At 40.2% G+C, this 23,941-nt stretch overlaps 1 protein-coding gene across 1 annotated transcript in view; it reads right to left on the bottom strand.

Annotated features, from left to right (window-relative positions):
• The window catches only part of syt7a (synaptotagmin VIIa), a 129,395-nt gene that overhangs the window by 13,627 nt on the left and 91,827 nt on the right, over window positions 1-23,941 (bottom strand). The window contains exon 5 of the mRNA XM_036576497.1: window positions 14,234-14,350. Coding sequence (XP_036432390.1) covers window positions 14,234-14,350 — 117 coding nt within the window. The remainder of the gene's footprint in view (window positions 1-14,233; window positions 14,351-23,941) is intronic.

Here is a 23,941-nt window from a genome sequence, read left to right as displayed (position 1 = left end):
CTTGCATTGTAGATTCTTAAATAAAAGTCAGTTCACATGTTTAAATGAAGTGCTATGTTGACAGCACCTGACAGTCAACTGACAGTTGAGACAGTCAGGCATAATTATGTTTCAACATTTTGGTACAGGTGTAGCAGCAGCATTAAAATACAGACTGAGTGCATTTACCTGACTCTCATTATTTAACACAGCTTAGCGAAAATAAAAACAGCATTGTCTGATTGCTGATTTTGCGTTTTGAGCAAAAATCTGCTGATTCTGATCTTGACTGATTCTGATCATACAACATAGAGAGAGAGAGAGAGAGAGAGAGAGAGGAACCACATCCCTTCTACATTTAAATAGCCTTTCTTTTCACAGGCACCAGCAAAACACTTGTTAAAATGGCCAATGAACCACAGCAAACCATTGTGGACCTTTATGTGTGTGTGTGTGTGTGTGTGTGTGGGTAAAAGAGAGTGAAATAGTGTCCTTTGCTCCTGACGAGGACATGTGTCAAAGTAGCAAACTCTCCAACATTTGCTCTTGTCGATGTGACCTCAACGTACTCACACACAAACTGAAAAATGAGCAGACTATGGAGAACACACGTTCACAATGTGAGTTTTCTTTCACAATTCACATCCACACCATGATTTTACTGTTTATAAATCAGTAAGGTGCTCAAAAATATAGATATCAGTATTGCACCTCACTCGCTATCATAAGAACTACTGTAACAAACAGGCCTGGTTATCTATCTGACGTATACTGTAATGAGGTTTATGTTGAGAAAACGTTTATAGTAAGCTCAATTTTTATTCCTGAATTATGCAGTGAGGAGGTCAAAAATGCTGTAGACATTACAGCATAGTTAACATTTGATAATCTGTTGGGAGGGAGAAATAAATAATAACTAGTCAAATTTGTTATTCATTTGTAGGCTGCACAGAGAAAAAATATCATTAAGGATTAATGATTAGTTACAGATCATTATATATTGTTCGATTCCTGTTTTTATTTTCATTTCCCATGCCAGTTTGGAGCCCTGATCAAAACTAATAGGCTAATCAAAGACATAATTCTTTAGAAGTATATTGTAGTGCTTTGGCATAATCCTGCATATCCATCATCATTTACAAAGTCAGTTACTCAATGAAATAATGTAATAAATAATAATAAACATTAGCCTACACTAAGTTATTAATTACCCTCCTAACTTTTAAAGCAATGAAGCAATGTCTTGCCACAATCCTTATTTTGGATATTGTTGCAGGAACACGCAGCACATCTTAGCATTTTAGTTACATCTGCATTTTTTGGGAATGTTTACATCACATCTTAGACTGTTCGTTTTACAGCACAGACTGGGAGTACCAATATGGTGGCCTGATGGCCTCATATTTCCATTTTTAGAATATTTACATCTCTGATTTTAACACAGAACTGTAGGCCTTCTTGCTCTATAAGATTCTCACTGCACCTTGGAGAAGCCTGATCTAGCCACACCACAAATGGACATAATGTCTTTATTGACTGCAAGGCTTGGTTCCTGCAACTGTAATATCTGCTGGTGTTAGTCTTTCAGGTTGGGTAATGTTTCTAGCATGAGGTCACTTTTGACTGGTCACTGGCAGAAAAGTTCCTCCATTAGTAAACACAGTTTGTCACTACATCTACAAGTGCACACGTGTGCTGTGGTCTCATGAGTCCACCTTTCAAATTGTTTTTGGAATTAATGGACATGTACAGACATATATACAAGAAACAATACAGTTAATTAGTATACACTAAATATATTGCCTTTGAAACTTTTTACAGGTCAGATTTTTTCGAATTATTGCTTTCTGTTTTTATTTCCATTTTATCTGCTGGGTTTTTGTATAGCCTTAAGGTTTTCATTTAACTGTAATAAGTAACTAATTGGCTTGTGTACCATTAATAAACGGAAAGAGCACTGCATTTTCAGGACAAATAATGAGTCTAATGCTGCCTATATTTTGGTGCTTTTGCAGCTACAAGGCTAATATAGCTAAAAAGTGATCAAAGTGATTATAAATCTATTGGGGTGACATAGACCTCTTCTGTATTTTACTGTATCCCACTGTATATTGTGACATAGACTTCTATTGTATTTTACTGTATTCTACTATATATTGTGAAAGAGACTTTTACTGTGTTCTCCTAAATACTCCTGCTGTATTCTGTGACATAGACTTCTGCTGTATTACATTGCTCCATTACAAAGCTAAACAAGCAAACTACAGACACCATCCAAACATGTCTTTACTGATCGACTATGTTTGAAGTTGTGTAAATTAGACCAGTTCTTTAAGTATTAACAATTTTCTGTCTCTTACAACTTAATACATGTCAGTTTTACAGATTTGACCTTCAGAAAAAGTGACATCATAACCACAAACTGACCTTTAGAACAGCATTACACAGTGTTAAAGGTACAACAGAAATGTTTCTCCCTCAGCCCTCCCTCCTCCCTCTCTCTCTCTCCCTCTCTGTCTCTCTCTCTCTCTCTCTCTCTCTCTCTCTCTCTCTCTGTCTAGTTTATTTAGTCTGTCATAGAGTCAGATGGTCAGGTTAATTTTAATCAAAAACAAAAAATGAACCACATGCATTCATACATAACAAAAAAGACATTTGATTTTGCCATGATACTGAATATGAGCAGATGTCAGTGCACTGGAACAGTGGCTATCTATGTCTTTGATTTATAAATAAGTGCTGTGTCTAACCCTAAAACGACACACCACTGTGATAGATTACTTGATCACAGTAACTGCCTCAAACACAGAACTGACAAAGTACATAAGTAGTGAGTCATAAAACACTGATATAAAATAGCATGTCTCCCAAAAGAGCAGAGACTGAGCCAACAGTGCAACTGCAATGCTGTCAGAACACACAGCTGTACTTTTAGACTGAGTGTGAAAAACGAAGAGATTAATGTGAAGTTTTGTCATTTCCTCCATATTGGCAAACCAACCTCATTAGAAGAAAAACAGAAAGCAGTGCTCAGACAGAATGATACAGATCTGACAGCCCCAACACACACATACACACACACTTATGTCATTTGCTCATTAAAAACAAAAATGATTATAAAAATGACCATTATTTTATTTCCTAATAAAACCCCATTTCCAAAAAAGTTGGGACACTGTGCAGAATGTAAATAAAAATAGAATGCAATGATATGCAAATCAAGTAAACCCTATTTTAAAAGGAAAATACTAAATTCTGTAATACATGCAGAATGTGGTTTGGCATTGTCTTGCTGAAATAATCAAGGCCTTTCCTGAAAAAGACATTGTCTGGATGACAGCATCTATGTTACCAAAACATATATCTATTGTTCAGCATTAATGGTGCCTTCATAGATTTGCACGTCACCCATGCCATGCACACTAATGCCCCCACCCCCTTCATGAATATTGGCTTTTGATTTGTGTACTGATAACAAGCTGAGTGGTCTTTAGCCCAGAGGACACAGTGTCCATGATTTCCAAAAAGAAATTCAAATGTTGATTTGTCAGACCACAGGACACTTTTCCATTTCCCCTCAGTCCATTTAAATGAGCTCATGTCTGTTTTTAATGCAGTGCTGCTTGAGGGCCAAAAAATCATTGCTAGCAAATACTGTTTTTTGGCCTTGCCCCTTGCATACAGAGATTTCTCCAGATTTTCTGAATCTTTTAATGACATTATGTATTGTAGATGAATTGTTGCACTATTTGCCCACACAGTCTTTCACAGAGTTGTCAACCCCATCTTTACTTCTGAGAGACTCAGCCTCTCTGGGATGCTTTCATACTCAATCACGTTACTGACCTGCTTTTTTTAAGCATTACACAACTTTACCAGCCTTTTGTTGCCCCCGGCCCAACTTTTTTGAAACGTGTTGTTGGCATAAAATTTAAAATGGACATACATTTTTCAAAAAACAATAAAATTTCTCAGTTTCAACATTTGATATGTTGTCTTTGTACTATTTTCAATGAAATATAGGGTTTAAATGATTTGCACATCGTTGCATTTTGTTTTTATTTACATTTTACATAGCGTCCCAACTTTTTTGGAAATGGGGTTGTATGTTAGTCCTTGTTTTAATGATGCTTTGGCAACAAAGTTTAGTGAATTAAAGAGAGAGAGTGAGAGCAAACTTCAGAACTACTCAATATAAACGGATACTCTACAATCTGAATGTTTTGTCAGTTTCAGTAAGCAACCATATACAAGCAAAGTGCCCTCACAATATCACTCCACACCTTTTATTCATTACTACACTTGTCAGTAGATACAGTTTCTGCTTTGGTTTTCTGTTACAGTAACTGGGCAGTGTGTCTGCTAAAGCAGTATATCAGAGATACTGATGTCTAGACTATTGGAGTTCAGCACCACGGACAGCTCATTTAATGCCTCCAGCTAGTCCATACAGTACACTCAGCATGTGTGTAGCATTAGAATATCATGCTTAAACATAGTGTCATTATATTAAGCAGAAGCAGAATGGAGACAGCACACTTAATCTTAAGAACATGTCTGTCTGATATAGGCTGGAACTGGATTTATAACTTTCACTATAGTTTTTAAAACTGTTTTTTTTTTATATTTCAAGTTTTCACATATAGCCACTTTCCTAATGCAGATGATACTTAACACCTCATAGCTTACACCCACACTACCGCCTTCCATTAGATACCTTATGTTGCTTTATAAAGTCACCATTTAGGCACTGATGTTGTGTTTGAGAACAGAATTCTACTGGTCACAAACGTTTGCCATTTTTTATTTGAGATTTAGGCACTTCTAAGTGCAAATCCCTTTTTATTTAATGGACACTGTAATAAACTGTAGGAATTAGCATTTGTAGGAATTAGGCTGCAGTAGTTTGGCACTCAGCTCAGTGTTTATATTAGTCAGGCCTTCAAACCTCTATTCAGAAGGGACGTACATCAGAAGAACACCACTGTTTTAGCTTTTTTTTAAATGACTATATGACACATATGTGGGTTATGTAATCATCTCAATATGCATGTATTGATATGCAAATGTATGTATGCAGCAACCACTAACATCCATTGTATATTACCTTATGTGAAAGCTGGCTCACAAATCTATGTTCACAAATGCAAATGATCAATTCCACGCATATCTGAAGTTCTATTTCTGTAACTGTATTATGTGAGTCTTTTGAATCCTTGAGATTCAGTTGCTCTGCACTCAACTCTGCATGTAATTCTGCACATAATCAATAAACACACACACACACAAACACACGCACACACACTGGAGCTCTAATTCATGCTCAGCTAATCTTACTGAGGCTACTGAGAACACTGATCCACATATACACACATACACACGAAAGTAAAGTATATTAATTTTATCATAACTTAATTCTCAAGGCTTACAGGTTTCCTTTTCAGTTATTTTAGAATCTTCTGTTGCTCTGTTCATCATTCTGGACACATTATTGTTATTTACAGCAGGGGTCACCAGTCTAATCCACAAAGTGGAAGTGTGGCTGCAGTGTGGCTTCCAATCAAGCAGAAGCACACAAGTACTTCACTTGACTCTGCATAAACCACTGAAATCAGGTGTGTATTACAAAATGTAAAGATAAAGTTTGCCAGTTTCATTTTCAAATTTTCCAGACCAGGTTACATGTTGCTGCTGCTCCATTTAAGGTGGCATGGAAAACTTTAATAAGAGGCTGGCGAACAGGAAGCCAACTTCAGCTTTGTGCAGAAAAAACGAGTCTCAGCAGCTACTTCTCCCTACCAGATTCAAGCAGCCGATTCTGAAGAAGTAAAACAAATAACTTGCTTAGCTACCAATTTGCACCTCTTTTCGGTTGTGGATTAACAGTTTGCTGGGAGCAACTGTTAGAAAATCTCCTCTCACTCATTTCAGCCAGCAGGTAAGAGGCACACTTTATACAGATACACAAGATCAGATTATCAATGAACTTGTAAAGCTCAGTTTATTTAATACTGAGATTAATATTGACATTTTTACAGTTACTTTGCATTTCTTTTCTAATTCTGCACTGACAATGTATCATATAGTGAGGTGAAAATGACAATACATATTGTATTGTGAAAGTTGTGAAATCAATGTTGTAAAATTTCTGGTGGCTTCTCATGAAGCTGCTTGAGAGAACCAAGGCTGTGTAATTCTTCAAGGCAAAGGGGGCTTATTCACAGTTTTGATGTCTACTGTTATTCTGATAAGTGGAAAATAGTAAGAATAAGTAAGTAAGTGTGTGTGTGTGTGTGTGTGTGTGTGTGTGTGTGTGTGTGTGTGTGTGTGTAAGCCTCAGGCTGGTTTTACGAAGGCTGGTGTAGGGATGATGTCTCTGATTACACAGTAGAGTAACGTTTAGTCTTACATAACTGAATCTCACCCACACTCACACACACCCTTCTGACTGTAAACACTGTGCTGTGTGTCCTCCTGCAGCCATTCATTCTAAACACCAGGATCTCTTTAGCTTGAGGCCAAATCCTCCATGTAATACAGCCACAACTCTCATGTGGCTCTCATCTATTTCTATGACACATATAAATATTGACCTAATGTCTTTTAGTGCCCATACATATCTGTAAGTGAATAGATTGACACACCTATTTTTTTCATAGTAGAGGGAGGCTATAGGGCTATGGAAAGAGCAGGAATCCTTCCTAGAAAGTGATTAAGACATTAATTTATTTTAGTTCTTTCTTTTTTTAAGCCCAAAAAGTAGTGCAGAAACAAGCACAGCAACCACACTCAAACTCCAGTCTGGCATGTGATAGACACTCCTTGTGTTTTTTTCCATGAAACGGTGGGATTTCGTCACCAGGTGTGTTTTGTCACAGATCTCTCTGGGTGAAAGACTGTGTAGTGTACACACTGCATTGATGACAAACGAGAGGTTGGAAACAGTAAATGCTGTTTACTGTGTAGTGTAACGGTACGCTCACATTCGGAGACAACAAGTCGCTACTGTAACCTCAAGGCTGTTTTTGACGCAGCACACTGTGGAAAATTTTGCTGCGCACAGAAGGAGCCTGTGCACGACTGGGGGCGCTTGCCATTGAGGAGCGAGTGGCCCGTGGCTTTAGCGCTTGCCGGGACTGTGTGCGCGCCCACAGATTTGGCTTGAACTGGCTGAGTAACCCCTCTCTTAAAGAGGAGATTATTCAGTTTCTCCTCTCTTCTCCTCTTCCTTATTTTACACAGAGCACAGCATCTGTAGGATGAACTGTAACTGTAGTGGCTGCTTAAATGATTTTCAAATGTTTTACATACTCTCAAAGAAAAACTCAAATATATAAAAATTCTAACTCTAGATAGATAAATGACAGATATATAGATATAGATAAAAGAATGCCAGTGACAGCTGGAAAAAATATACAAAGATTTAAAAATGCTGCAAATATGTTAATTACACCTTTATAGGCGTAATTTGTAGATGAATTAGATGACTTAGATAATGAGAACCATACGGTGTACAAAATAATATGAGCTGCTAACTACTGCAGTAATTGAATATGCTGCATGCAGCTTTGATTGTTTCTGAATTACTTTGTGTAATTATCAAGTTGCACAGACATTATGTTGCAACAGACATTATGCTGTGGCAACTCACAACATACAGCTAGTTTCATTAAATTTTCACCATGTAAAGCCAGCCCAAGTTTGAGGCTGCTCTTCTTGTGTGTGGGCTTTCACACTCTTCAACTTCTGACAAGGCAATGTAACAATTATATGCTATAAATGGATCTGTTTTATTAAGTATAAATCACAGTTATGTGTTTGCAAGTTTATAATTTTCTCTTCAATAGTATCATTTTCTGGACTCCCCTGCAAAAAAAATAATAATGGTTTTACTGATGGGTTTGGGCTGGTCAGAGTCAAGATTTAAAGCCCATAGAGAATATGCGGTCTCAGATTAAACACAAACTAGCTCTACAGTGTTTTTCAGCTGTTTGAAGCGGTCAGTGCTGAGTCAAACAATGTTTACCCTTCTTTCTGTAAAAGGCTGTCTACAAGGTTATCCACAAGACCTCAACGGTTAAAGAAATTAAAATGAAAATCTATCCAGTGCTAAGTTACTTTATCTATTTGTTTAACCTCTTAAAATCCCTGGCTTGTTACATACTAAGGCCTATTATTCAGTAACTACAGGGACTTCAATGCAGACTGGCCATGCTATTCTTAGGTTATAGAAGTGTATAATAAAACTTTGGGCTCACTGGTGGCCCTGGCCATTTAAGTGGTTAAAAATGTAATGTTTTGCCATTTTGGGCTTCCCACATGCACAGGAGTGTACAATTGGTCCACGGAATTAGTTTTAGCCAAAAATTTACATTGTTACTTGACTACATGAACTTGATATCGCTGTTGTCGGAAGAAAACCTCATATTTCCAAAATGGTAACTTTACAGGAGAAGGAAAAAACATACTTTACTTTTAATGTAAGTCAATGGAACCAGATAATTTTTCAAGTCATTTTGGGCCATTTCTTTTGAACCATTCATCATGAAATTTACATAAAATGTAAAGGCCAACAGGCATTTTCAAACTATGTCAAAAACTGAAAAACATCAAAAATGGAAATACAAGGTTTTCTTCCAACAACAGCAATATGTTGCTTGTCATCATGCTGTTGTTTGGAAAGTTGCTTGTTGCTAAATTGTGGCTACTTATTGTCCACAGAAACTGCATGTCTGCTAATGTGAATGTGGGGTGAGCAGTACAGCAACTCGGACAGGTAGAAAGTTTTATAGGGTCCACTGGGCATTAGAAAGCTCTCTAATAACAACTACTATAGTCCATACACTTTATATCCTTACAACACTTCACTGTTCCAGAGTCTGTAAGACAAGTTCATTACTAGCCTCAGAATGAAGCTTCAAACACGTGCTTCATTAACTGCCATCATCAGATACAGAATGACTTCAAAGCTGTGCATAAGCATGTGTGTGTGTTCACATGCAATTGGAAGTGCATAGAAAACGTCATGTTAGATGATAAATTTGCCTCACATTACACACCCTATTTCACACCACGTTAGCATAACTGTGATATTACTCTAATGCAGAACGGCCACTAGATTTATTGGGTGTTCTGGCTGATGTTATTACTGGGGTAGCTGCAGCTAGCAGGCCAGTGGCATATGTCAACTGCTTGAAGGCTGCACAGTGAAAGAGTCTTCTATATTACTGTGTTATTCAATTTCAGTCTTTTCACCCACAGCTTGCCAGATGGCACTTCTAGCCTGCAAGCAGTACACTGGTGTAAATGCTTAAGTGGGTGATCTTTGTGTACTGTCCTTCAGCAACATCTAAACCTTAACAAACTTTCTAATACAAAGAAGAAAGAGTAAGAGAATGAACATCTTGTACATTTTTTTACATTGAGCTTCAGTTTGAACCAAAGGAAACCAAGGCCACAGTAGCTGCTCTGGTCTGGTTTAATCTTAAGTATGAAGGTAAAGCTGTTATTTCTGCATTTAAATGTACCCCTTTCCTTTAACAATGTGATTTCTCAACGCTGTTGAGAAGTTTAATGTAAAGAAAGTGAGCAAATAAAAATTTTGTAGATTTTGTCACTTTTTTTGAGCAGAAAAACACATGAATAGGAATATACTTCACACTTAAGTCTCTTTTATTGTTACTCACAATAAAACAAAAGTGAAACTAAACTATTGCAGTGAATCCAACGATAAATAGAGATGGCCCTGATCTGATACCAGATATCGGTACTGGGCCAAATTTCAAAAAGAATGAATCTGATTCAATCCTGTAACAAATCTATCCTGAAATAGCACATGCTCACACTGCGTGATGTGATGTTGTTAGCTGTGTATGTCTTCCTCTGGGGTAGTAGAGTGTTTCAGTAGCATCAGCATGATCTTTAAATGATCATCTGAAGTGCCTTAGCTGACAACATTTTAAAGCCTGTTTTAAAGTTTAGTAGTTTTTTTAAAAAAAAAAAATAGGAGAATTATTTTATAGGTATCGGTATCTGCTGATTCTCAAGGTTTCAATATCAGTATTGGTGCCCATCATGTTATATATTACTATACCGAATGTGGACATGCATGTGCACCAAATTAAAGGGGACAGCACCTCTGAAAGTACTGCCAGCAAAATGTTAGATTTGATAGGCTTAAGAGGTTTATAGGATAGTGAAAGTCCCTGTTGCTTCTATGTGTGTTTAATATTAATGATGATCTCTTGCCATCTTAAGTGCTTTAAGATGCTGGAGTTTCCCTCACAAACTACTGCCTCTGATCTCATAACACATGCTGGCAAACACTCAAACACTGTAAATCATAAACACAAAAGCATGAAACATGCCAACTGTCAAGTGTGGGAGAGAGCAATAGAGAAAGAGAGAGAGACAGTGTAAGAGAAAAAGAAGTAGAGATAGAGCGATAGAGAAATGGAGAGAGAGAAAAGTGGCATTATTACATGTAGAGATTTGTGACATCTACAGAACCTGATTATTACTGATTTATTTAGAAGTTGTCTCAACTGCTCCTTGTCCTTTTCCTTTATTGATGAGTGATGATCCTGTAAATAGCTTGATTTCTAGTGTTCTATTTGAATCTCCATTAATTGAATCTATTAATGTGTCTTTCTCTTATGTAATTGTTAAGTGCATTGCCAATCATGCATCTGGTTACATTCATGCCAATAAAGTACACTAGAACTGAACTGAGAGTGAGAGAAACAGAGTGAGTGAGTCAGAGAGAAAGAGAAAAGAGGAGAAAGCAAGTGATACAGAACAAGAGAGAAACAAAGAGAAAGAGAGAGGAGAGAAAATTAGAAAGAGAGAAACAGAGACGAGAGAGAGACAAAGAGAAACAGAGAGGAGAGAGAAGAGAGAGAGAATGTTAGAGAGAGAAAAACAGATGAGAGAGAGAGAGAGACAAAGAGAGAGAGATGGAGAGAGACCCATCTTGTTTAGTGAGAGACTATTATTCATAAGCACTCCAAATGATAACACCTAATTTATGCCACAGAAACGCAGTCATTATTGAAATGACTCTGAGAAACTATTCTGCACTGATAGCTATCTGAGGGGGAGAGGGCTGTCAATCTACTGTATACTCGTGAGAAATGTGGGCTCTGTGTGTGTGTGTGTGTGTGTGTGTGTGTGTGTGTGTGTGTGTGTGTCGTCTAGGCTATTAAAGAAAGCTTTATTTATAGACAAATGTTTACGTAAGCGACTGGCATGTTCCAGAATAATTAGGACACTCGCAGAGTCCTCTGTTAAAACACAGACATACATACATGCTCACACACATACAAACCAGAGCATGGAGGAGTGGAGGTAAAGCTAATGAGCAACATAATAACGGAGGAATAAGCGAGGGGATAAAGACGACAGTGAGGGGACGGGAGGACTGAAGAAGAAAAACAGAACGAAACCTGTAAAAAAAAAGAAACATGAAAGGGAAAAGGACGATACCACACAGGATATGGGGTGAGGGAGAAGAGATGAAAAGGACTAAGAGCAAACACATGGCAAGAAAGAAAAGCAAATGAGCGCATGGAGTGCCAGTGTGAAAAACAAAACACGAGCTGTGGCCCACACACAGCACCCAGTAGCGTGCATGAACCCTCATGGGCCTCAGGTGAGGACTTCATTAGAATGATTAATGAGCTGGTTACCTATTAGTGACATGCAGCCAAACCCCATCATTAGAAGTCAGACAGACACCAAGAAGCTTCATCTAAACACCCTTCCTTCTAAATGCTAACCCACACAACAGACAAGAGAGAGAGAGAGAGAGAGAGAGAGAAAGAGAATGGCTCAGTTCTCAGTTGACCCATTATACTGGCTGATATAAAGAGTGACCAATTATACTGGTTGATATTAAATCTGACCAATTATAGTGGCTAATATTAAGACTGACCAATTACACTGGCAGATATTAAGGTTGAAATCAGTTAAAATCCTGCCAAAATCTTCTGATAACTAAATTATATAATGTTGTTATATCGGTCGTTACAGTGACTGCCAAACAGACAGTCACCACTTGCTCACCTTCATTACAGTAATACAGGCTGAACTGCAGTGCAAGCCCAAGCTGCATACTGACAGTCTTGTACTGCCAGTGTGCTTCCCCCCTAGCCAACTGTTGTGGCAGACCACCAATTTGATGAGTCTCTCACAAAACAGGAGAAGTTTCTGGCCTGCTAGATCTGCCCCAGTCAACTGTAAGTGCTATTATTGTGAAATTGAAATGTCTAGAAGCAACTACAGCTCAGCCACAAAGCAGTAGACCATGCAAACTCACATAGCAGGGCCACCGAGGGCTGAAGCGTAAAGTGCAAAAATCGCCAATGCTCTATTGAATTATTCACTACAGAGTTCCAAACTGCCTCTAGAAGCAACATCAGTACACAAACTGTGTATGGAATGGGTTCATGAAATGGGTTTCTATGGCAGAGCAGCTGCACACAAGCCAAAGGTCATTATGCGCAGTTCCAAGCATCAGCTGGAAAGTAGAGGTCTGCAGCCCTGTGGGATTCCCACTGTACTCACCACAATATCTTGCAACATGGGACTAATTGTCAATGCTGTGTGCAGGAGTGGGTATCCTGCCCACTGCAGGTGAGAGCGTGACAAAGCTCTCAATTAGAAACTATTTAGATTAATATATTAATAAATAGTCTAAATAAAGTAGATTGATCACCATCATATATATATATATATATATATATATATATATATATATATAAACAATATAAAATGATAATTGTAAAACAATTTAAATGAATGAAGTCATTCTAAAGAGCAACCAATCATGTGACCAACATGCAAATTCTTGTAGCTTACAGAGATGGCAGAGCCTTCAGTCTGATGAGCACACCTGCCAAGCCCAGCAAAATATCAAAAATAGTAATTCTGTGCTTTAATTCTTGCTTTGCTTTAAGTGACGTATGGTGAATTTACTTCACAGCAAGCCAGATGGCCATGACTACCATGTTTTTTCAGTAGAAAATAATGTATTTGTGAATTGACTATGTCAAACATTGGATGTCAGTTTGCCTTGATGGAACTGCACAGGCAGGAGTGGCAGACAAATGATACAGATTTTCTGCAGGAGTGGGTGGGAGCGGGATTAAAATCTTGTGGGAACGGGTGAGAGTGGGACTGAAAAAACAGTTCCGTGTGGACCTCCGGTCCAGTACTCTGTTTAGTATTTATCAGGGTTTGGGCTAGGCCCATTATTGTGGAGGAACTTCAGTGGTCTGCACAGAGACCTGACCTCAACCCCACTATACACCTCTGGGATGAACTAGAACAGAGATTGAGAGCTGGGCACTCTCGTCCAACATCAGTGTCTGACCTCACAAATATTCTTTTGACTGAAAGGGCACAAATGCCCACAGACACACTACGAATTCTTGTGGAAAGCCTTCCTAGAGAAGTGGAGGCTGTCAAATACTGCATTATTTTACAGAGTTTTTAAAATATAAAATGTATTTTCTCCATCTACCTGTAACAAAAAGTAACAAATACTCAGCAGTGATTTCAGTAATACTGTAATCATATTTGACAGTGTTTTCATATCAAGCACTGTTCAACTTTGTTTTGACTATATTAAATTATGCTGTCGGTATTATAGAGAATTTTTGCTTCTTAAAATGGTATCCATATCAGTCACAAAATAATAGTAATAATAATGATAATTTCCATTTAGCATCACTGGCAATAATTAGTGGGAGTCAGATTTCTCAGCAAATTAGCGGTTTGAGTGGATCCTGCCATTTGTCATTTTCTTTAAAGCAGTATTTGTGTAGACTATTACAGTAAGCATGGATGCTCCAAACAGATGGCAAAGGATGCACGAGTAGGAAGAAAGATTCACACATTAAGTTTAACTTGTACTGTCAGCAACAAGATTGTGGAAACAAGTCCATTTCTCCATTAATCCCACGTGTAGCACCCTTAATGATGTAGAAGGCCAGTGGAGTTATACAGAACAGAGTGGGTTGGTTAAGAGCATGTAAAAGCCTCTCAGTTCTTCACTGAATGAACTCTTCTACTGTTCAGTCATTATCTAATACACTCGATCTGAAGCTCACACATTCACTCTCAAATCACACACACCCACACACACGCACACACACACACACACACACACACACAATATCAGTAACTTCTCATACTCACATTCATTCCATAAAACCTGTCACATACACACACTCACACACACACAAGCCGGTACCTCTTGTCAGAAGGGGTTTCTTGACTGGGCGGTACCTCCTGTAGGTCAGGTAGATTAGCAAAGTCATCCTGCTCAGCCAATCCAATCGCCAGAGAGAGAACCACAAACTTCCCTTCCCTTCACCACAGGAAAACGGGAGAGGGAGAGAGAGAGAGAGAGAGAGAGAGAGAGAGAAAGAAAAGGCAAATAGAGAGGCAAAGAGACAGAAGAGAGATAAAGAAGGAAAGAGAAAAAGGTAGAGGGAGAGGTTTTGAGAAAAACAAGAAAAAAGAAGCATGAGGACAGTTGACAGTGGATCATATATAAAAAGTGGAGACGGTTTGCAGCACAGAGTAGTAGTTATCTGTAAAGATTTAAAGGACAGTGAGCTCCAAAAGTAAGTGGACAGGAACACTTTAGCTTGGGGATGTCCGATCTTATCCGTAAAGGGCCAAAGTGACTGCAGGTTTTCAATCCAAACAAGCAAGAGTGCACCCGATTCTACTCACTAAAACAGTTCGTCTCAGTCTTCAAACGACTGATCATGTGAGCTCCTGCTTTGTTGGAATGAAAACTTGCAGCCACAGCAGCGCTTAGCAATCAAGACTGGACACCACTGCTTTAGCTGCTTTGGACTAGAACCAAAACAACACACAGGTGTTACTCTGCTGATACCTTTGGAGACTCACACAGCGCTATGACTTGATATTGCCCCATCCTTCGCTTCATATAGTATTTTGTGTGATTTATCTGAAAAGTTTTCAATGATACAGGTTCTTTTTAAACAAGCATGCGCGTACACTCATGCATGCATGCACACACACGCATAAACACAGACTCTTCTTTATTTAATCTCTAATCCTGGGCACCCCGAGGAATCACCTGTTTCCTGCTTTATCACTCTTTCTATCCCTTTATTACTGTCTCCAGCCCTCTATCTCCTCCATCATCCCCCTCTCCCTGCAGAGTGCAGATTTAATTGCGCCTCATTAGAAAGATCTGGACTAATTGTTTCTATTTGAGAGTCAGGCCAGAACGAGGTGCCTAGGGTGTACTGCTGCTTTCTGGGTCATCGCTTTTTCTCCTCCGCTTCTCATTCCGCTTTCTCATTTCTCTCATCTTCTCTCTCAATCCGCAATTTCGTTCCATCTTCTACCTATCCTCCTCTTCTGCGAGCTTGTCGCTGTGAGCTCTTCAAAATCCCTCCAGTCTCACTTCTTAAACAGCTTTTCCACTTTCCGTCTTCTTTCCTTCTCGTTATCGCTCTCTCTTTCTGTTTCTCTCTCTCTCGCTCTTTTTCAGATCTTAAGCCCACTCCTTCCGTCCCAAACATTTAAACCCTGATCTCAGCCCTCCATATGGCATTTATCCCTCCTTTTTTCCTCTCTCTCTCCTCCTATTGCTCTCTGAAAATCCATCTGTCTCCTTTCTCGTCTCCCTCCCACTCTCCTGGGCATCTCTCCGTTTTGACACTTGCTGCCAGCTTTTTACCTGCCACAACGTAATGCCTTTAAAAACAAACTGCTGGCACACAAACATAAAGTATAAACAAAACAAAGCGTTGGGAGTTTTTTCGGCGTGAGGGTGCAGATAGACAGGCCATTGTAATGGGCTGTTAACAACGCCAACACTTCACACTGATTACAGACCAAGAACCCTCAATAATCCTTGTTTGTCTCCCTCTCCCTCCGTCTCTGTCTCTCTCCGCGTCAGTCTCTGAGGCTGTGAATGCGCGTCTCCTCCCTGTTTGGACAGCTACGCTTGGCTACGGAGAGAAAAGCATTCTAGAATGAAATGAGCTGCTCTCACACAACAGCCTGAAATCCCACCTACACATAATGCACATGATCAATCTTCTGAACAAGGGCAATTGTTGTTAGACACATGTATTGTCTGTGGGTTGATTTCCTGTTTTTATAGCCTGTCTGCCTCCCAGTGACTGTTCTATTAATAGGAAAATTGCCGATAATGGCCATCACCATTCAACATACATTTCTCTACAGATATCATTACTTAAACTATGACGATCCTCTCTCAGTATCTCAATCCCAAACCATTTAAACCACTATGCACATTTTGAAATGAGCTCCGGCTGGATTTTCATCTACCACCTAGAAACATAAAAAGGCATAAAAGAGGTGTTCTTTTTCCAATCTCTCTCTCTCTCTCTCTCTCTCTCTCTCTCTCTCTCTCTCTCTCTCTCTCTTTCTCTCTGTCTCTATGCCCTGCAGTAACAATCTGTTGTGAGAGTAATGATGCTGCAGACAGGAGATCAATGCTTCAGGGTTAACATGAATCTACAGCCAGGAGCTTAACCCCTGCGTCTGACCCATCACAGGCTGTGATACACACAAACATTCTCATTCAGACTCAAACAGAAGCACACAGACCCTCGCAGACAAACACATGTTGTAATTGTACAGTACTATGCAAAATCACCATTTATTCAAATTTAGTCAAAACAGCTATTAAGTTTAAGTTATTCATTTGCAGTGTCAGGAAAATGAGCAGAAAACACTGACGTTCAGTTTTTCAAGTAAATCTTCAGGGATATTTTTCCAAAGTTAGTTGCATTTTCTGCTTCTCACGATCCAAATAATCCCATACACATTCAGTGATGTTGAGGGCTGGACTCTAGGGTGGTCAGTCCGCCAGCAACTTTTTGCTTTATTTACAAACGTCTATTTTCTTTTCTCAGTATCAGCTTCTTGACAGCTACACATCCTTTCAGACTCATAGTGTTCGGTTGTCTTCTCGCAGTGGAAGGATGGACAGAAACTGTCAATTACTGTGATGTAAGGTGAAGTAATTTATCACAAAAATGATAAGTTTCATCATATTGCCCAGTCCCTAAGACTACGGGCGAAAATAGCTTTTAATATCCTTCAATATTGCAGCAGCAGTTGAGCAGCACGTGTCGCAAGGTATCAGAAGTCATCTCATTTCTAACAGCTGTAGGAATCAAAAGCATCACCCACGGCTCATCACATCCCTGGTGACATCCATCAAATGAGAGCAACCATGCCCAAAAGGCTAGTGCAAGATATTGCACAACATTACACACCAGCACACCGTTCAGCAGAGCAAATCCTGCACACCGAGCCCCTGATATGCTCTCTTTCAGACTTGGTGAATTCACTTGGTGAATCATGTGTCTCAAGTCAAAATAGCATTAAGCCTTTCGTAAAGTGTTCCACCCAGCCTCCACTGGAGTGCTAATAAAACACTATTTGCCCATCAGCGTGTGAAAGTGCTCATTCATTAATCTTAGCATTGTTCTGTTTAAATATTTAATGCAAATTACAACCCTGCACTGGCATAGCTCCCCCATCCAAGAGCAAACATCCATAATAATTCAATTAACTATATGTCACAACATGACCATATGTTGGGGGAACTGAACAGAAAGTGGGGGCTGCTGTGAATGAAATGAGTGAAATGCACTGCTTTAATTAGTGTGCATATGTCTGAGAGAGAGATTCACAGAATCAGCTAATGTACAGTACTGTGCAAAAGCAAAAGAACACTCTTAATTCATTTCTCCAGTCAATACAGCCATTAAGTTATTCATTTTATGGGAGATGTTTTTGAGGAGGTTACATATAAGATAATCCACCTACATAAGGAAGGGATAAGTCAAAAGGGACAAAACTGGAGTAAAAAAATATTGATATATGTTAAAAGATAAAGAAATGGGACTGCTAAGACCATCAAAACTGTCACCATCAAATACACAGTACTTAAAGCTTTTATCTCTGAGAGAGAGGAGAAAATCAAGCTCCACTCTTACTTCAGATCTGAAAAAGTCCACAGGAGTTTCTGTTCATCCTTCCACTGTGAGAAGAACAACTCAGCACTATGAGTCTAAAAGGATATGTAGCTTCCAAAGCCCTTACTGGGAAAAGACAATAGACAGAAAAGAACAATGGATTCAGGGTTGTGGGCGGAGGTGTTATATATGGCATATATGTGACGTGACCGATGATGTCATGTGAAATGGTTTGCCCCTTTTTTTTGCCAATTCACATCAAACAGTATGTGTCATTTAGGGCTATAAGAGGCGAGACATGACAACAAAACATTTACCTGACACATCAAACCACTGCTCTCTCATTCTGGATGAACTTTATGCAAATGAGCAGGGCAGCGACCAATTATTTTGTAGATACGTGGTGATTCCACAGTCACACACTGAGATTGAACAGTGGAATGCACACAGAGTGGGAGATACAGTGCTTGATAAGATGTTATTATTATGTTTGATTATTTAAGTTAAAAAACAACACTTTGCTGCTTTGGGGCTCAGAACTGGCCTATAACTGCTTAGACTTTCTCTCTTTGAACCTCAACCTGCCCGTGTTTTGAGGATGTGCCCCCAAGGCGGCCAGCGGTTTTCAGCTCATTATATGATGCTCACTTAAACAAAGCAAAATTGAAAAATGAAACTATAAAAAATGCAAACTCCAAAACAGGCTCACAGGAGTCTTTACTATGCTCAAATTATTAAAAAGTTCAGAACATTTTACTGTTCTTATGATTTTTAACAGTTGCGATCCTGAAATCAGGGAATGCTTCAGGCCCCTCAGCCCCCTTACTGCCCAAAATGGACTTGCCATTCCAGAGACCAAAATTCAACATCACTGAATGTGCTTGAGATGACTACAATAGATAGAAGCAGAAAGTGCAACCAACTTCTAAGACTGAACTCTGGCAGAGTGGAAAAGAATGGAAGCTGTAATAAAGGCAAAGGTAGGGCTGAAAGATTAATCATTTTTATATCGAAATCGCAATTTGGAAGAATGCAATTTTCAAATCGCAAGAGCTGCAATTTTATTACAGTCTTACAGTCTAATATCAATAATGTTGATACAAAGTTTTAAGTATGGAAATTTTACCTATTAACACCGAAGGCTCTTTAATGCTCCAACATTATGATACACACTTTCCTTTCAATCTCTCTATGAACTGCTGTGACATCATAACCATCGTTGTTCAGCCCTAGGCAAAGGTGTGGGCACACTAAATACTGAAAAAATTAAATTATATTCATATTGTTGAGGCTTCTGTGAAGAAATGGGCAATATGATGATGTTTTATTCTTACTGTGATCAATTTTGTAGTTGTGATAATACACTTTTCTGAGCATATTGACTGTACATTTCATTACTAAGAGAGTAATTATTCCTGTTTAACTGGATTTAGTACAGCGCAGTTTGTGAAACATTGCATAAAAACCACGGTATTGATACATATCATGTTTTGATACATATCACGCATCATGAAAATATCTTGAAGTATCATGATATCACTTTTTGCTATATCACACACCCCTACTTCTATGTAATGTTCTATTACTGTGCTGTGTCTTCAGCTTTTTCCTAGCCTTAAAAAACGAATAAGTTGTGCTTAATGGATGTTTTGACTGGAAATTAAGTAAATGAAGGGTGGGCTCTGACTCACACAGTACTGTATGTGTGTTTTAATTACAAGGCATTGTCAGATGGCGCAGATGCAAGCTTTTCAACAGCAGCTTGAACACTGTCCTCTCTTTACCTTCAGATTACACTCATTCTGCTGTGTTCTGAGACAGGGTATCAGCAAGACAGACACAAATACTGCAAAATAGCTCAGGACATCGATCCACAGTTGAGGATCAGTGGCCTCTGGCTTTGACCTTGACTGTATACGCCCCATCTCAAACTGCTAGACCTATTCTCTGAGTTAAATGGGATTTGTGCCTCAGACCTTGTCAGGTCGGATGTGTCTATTTAGAAATTAAAAAGCTGACAGAAATGAGAAAATGCAATGTTATGAGAGAAACAGAAATAAAGACTGCAGAGATGGAAAGATTTCCTTAGAAAGAGAACAAAGGAACTAAGATAAACAGATAACACCCGACACACAGGCACACACCCTAACACATTCTCTTCATGCTGTCCTGACGGCGGTGCGCTGAATAATACCCATACACACACTTAAACCAGCAGAGTCGGGCAGAATGACAGGCAATATTCTAGCCTTATGAAAACCATATAAAAGGTGTGTCTCAAGACAAAAGATTCAAGTTGGACGGAGGGGCTGTAGGCATGAAGGATGGCAGCAATATTCATGCAGTCGGACTGAAGCGCAACAGAAAAATGGAAATCACACACAGCCGCGGCAGGGCAGGGCCGCTGATGAAAAGGTACGCACTATGCATATATACAGCTACACGCAGATCCAGAGAGTCAGACAGGTGGAGAAAAGAGGAAAAGAGAAAGCACAAGACACCAAGGGTCATAAAATACGTGTCTGAGAGTAGAAGTCTGATCAGATTTTAACCCATAGAAATCAAAGCAAAAGCATGTTGGGATTATATATGCATTATTTCTCACTAGCAAATTGGGAAACCTGCCAAATGTGCAGATTCTAAATTGTTAGTCAAACCTACATTTTTGTTTGTAAAAAGAAGAAGAGACATTTTATTTTTATGATTTAAAGGGCTCATACCATGGAAAACCAAATTTCACTTTTTTGAAATAAAGGAGCTTGAACTAATGAACACATTGACAAAGTTTCAGAACACATCGTTCACTACTCAGCCCAAACAGTCCATATATGGAAACTATGCTGCAAAAACAGCCTGTTTTGAATTTAATGTTTCTGTGAGAACCAACAGACACCCAGGGGAGGAAATGGCCAGGTTTTACAGGGGAACCCTTTTTGCATTGAAATACACCTTAAAATGGCCCTTTCATAAAAGAATTTTATAATCAACCAATAGACGCTTAAATCTAGTTAATTTTCTGGATTAAAAAAATAGGACATTTCAAGAGCTGAAAGCTTGAAAGCTTTACCTTACATTACAGATACTCTAAAGCAAATCATCAAGCACTTTTTAAAACTTCAGAAAACAGCAAAAATATAAAAGACGGTTTCCTAATAAAAATAGTTACCTAGGTTTTTAGGATCTGAGCCCATTTCCACCCCTGCATATATCCACCTATTCTTTCTACAGCCGTTTAGCCAAGCTGATTCATATTGAAGTTCTAGGGCACATGTGTCAGGCTCCAGTCCTCGCAGGCCAAAATACTGCAGACTTCAGCACACTGCCTTATTAAACACACCTGATTCAGCTCTTCAGCTAATTAGCTAGGCCTTCATGAACTGGATTCAGAGCGTTAGATGAGGGTAAACGCTAATCTCAGCAGCACTTTGGCACGGAAGGTCATCAGTTTGACATGCCTGTTCTAGGGAGTATTTCAGCTCTGCTTTTTAGATGAGGTGCAACACAGGACACCCAATCGGAACAGAGCTCATTTACATATATCAGTCTTAAAGGCACTGTAACAGTAACAGTAGAAACTATCCATTTAATTCTAAGGGATAAATAGAGGTTGGAAAATGATCATGTAAAAATGACTATTTTTGGACCTCAGTTGACCTCATGGGAAAATATGTATATTTAAAAGATATAGGCCCTTTAAATTCCATGAAGGGAAAAGAAACATTTGTAAAAGGAAAATGGAAAACATCCTTTACATCCATGATTTTGTGATTGTTTTTGCACAAAACAAACAGAAGTCGAGAATGTGCTGACACTAACCTGTTGATACTGAATGTAACCGAATGTAAATGTAATTAATCATCTAACTATGAGCTTATTTATATAATTAGGTAGTTATGTTTACATAGTAAAGCAAAACAACAGTAATAGCTCTAGATTTCTAAGGGTTAATGGGTCTGGATTATTAATATGGATAGAGCTGGTGTTAGAAGCATGCTCTTACTCTGAGACACCTAATACATTTAGACCCAGGACTGTTCAACTTGAGTTCTAGAGGGTCTCCGTGAGGTCTGATATGTGCTCGTCGGTCCGGAGGCAGTATGCTATTTAGTGAGCTTTCAGCTTAAAGCAGCTGTAGAGTTGCTGAGCGCATACAGACTTTGCTCAAGCATAGGTCTATTAAGTGAAGAAAATAAGAGCACTCACACAGCTAGAAAGCAGAAATGGTAATGCAAAAGTTCTCAAGCTTTCTTAAGAAAAGTAAAGTAGAAGTCTACTTTCACTTGAGTAGTCTGTATGCTTTTATTTACACTTGAGTAGATTCCCAACTCTGGCCCTAGAGCAGCACTGCCCTGCATATTTTGGTGTTTTTCCTTCTGTAATATACTCACTTCAACTCAGTAAAGCCTTCTTAATGAGTTCATTAGGATTGAATGTGTTAGAGCAGGAAAACAACAAAATATAGAGAGTAGGATACTTCAGGACCAAGGATGGAGCACTTTTATGTATGTTTGAATATGCCTTTCCAGTCAGTTTTCCATCTCTACTGATTGGAAAAATACCTGGGGCTTGTGACCTTCAGTTGAACAGGCCTCTGGTACTCCAAGACATAACAGCCAATCAGAGCACAGTGATGCATGCATGTGTAACAGGAAGCCAGAAAGGACGTAACTCACAGGAAAGACTTGACATCCAGGCCACGGTTCTTGATCTGGCTCATCATGTAATCCCAGCTGCCTGGGTTCCCCCGCATGGCCCGGCTCCCAGCGCCTCCTGACCTATAGCGCGAGGCACCGCCCCCTGTGCCACCCCTGGAGGCTCGTGTTGCTGTTCCTCCACGCTGAGAGCCCGTTGACCCACCCCCTCCTCCCCCTGGCCCTGCCCCTCCACCCCCTGTCCCGGCGGAGGAGGGCTCAGGGTGGAGCTGGCCCAGGCTCTGGGAGATAGGGGGCCGGCTGGCCAAGCCTGGGGGCGGCGGCTGGTGGACGAGGGGCTGCTGGAGGCTTTGCTGACGGAGCAGTGTGCGGGGGCGGGGCATCGCCCCTGACAGTGGGTTGGACTCCAGATCCGCAAAGCTGTGCGGGCAGAGCAGGAGGGAGGGTAAGGAGCGAGAAGAGGAGGAGGAAGAGGAGGGAGGTCCAGAGTGACAAAGAGAGGGACGAGGCAGGAGGAGGAGAGAGGGAGGGACCAGCATGAAGGGACGGGGCGAAAGAGAGGAGGAGTGGTGAGGGGAGCGCTCAGAAGAAGATGAGGAATGGTGAGAGGGGCGGGGCAGTGAAGAGGAGGGGGAGGGACATGGGAGGGGAGAGGAGGAGAGATTGAAAGGAAAGTGATCCGGAAGCAGAGCGTCCGTGGAGGAGAGAGGGAAGAAAGCAGAGAGGTTGGAAAGGTTGAGAGAGGGGTGGGGGCAGAAGGGAAAAGCGAAAGAGGAGAAAGAGGGCAGGGAGAAGAAATCGTCGGGGTCAGGGGAGGAAGAACGAGGAAGGGGAGAAGAAGCAGGAGGAGGAGAGGAGGAGTGAGAGCGAGGTGAAGGAGGAGAGAGGAGGAGGAGCAGACAGAAAGAGAGAAGAGTTAGACCCAGGCAGTAGCCGCAGTAACACAGGTAACAGAAGAGGTTACAGCCACCGTGGTCAGCGTGAGCTGACAGGTGCGTGTGAGAATGCGTGTGCGTGTGTCCGTTCCCAGGCCTTGCCGGGCCACCCTGAGTAGACAGCGAGCGGTGTGTATGTGTGTGTGCATGAGCCTGCGAGCTGTGTGGGGCCTGCTTTCGGGCTGTCGCTGTCCGAGGCTGAGCGGCACGTGGCGTATGACGGGCCTGACCCGAGCGCGTGTGGCGCGGCGTATGCGGCACCAAGCGGCCGCCAGTGGTCCTTCCTGGTGACGGCTTTTTGGTGTGCTGAGAGACGCCCATCTTCCTCCCTCTCTTTCTTCTTCCTTTAGCCTCAGCCTTTCGAATCCAAACA

Source organism: Colossoma macropomum, unplaced genomic scaffold (assembly GCF_904425465.1).
Source record: "Colossoma macropomum unplaced genomic scaffold, Colossoma_macropomum, whole genome shotgun sequence".
NCBI classification, from domain to species: domain Eukaryota; kingdom Metazoa; phylum Chordata; class Actinopteri; order Characiformes; family Serrasalmidae; genus Colossoma; species Colossoma macropomum.
The sequence above is the reverse complement of the archived record's forward strand: the minus strand, read 5'-3'. Positions and strand labels throughout refer to the sequence as shown.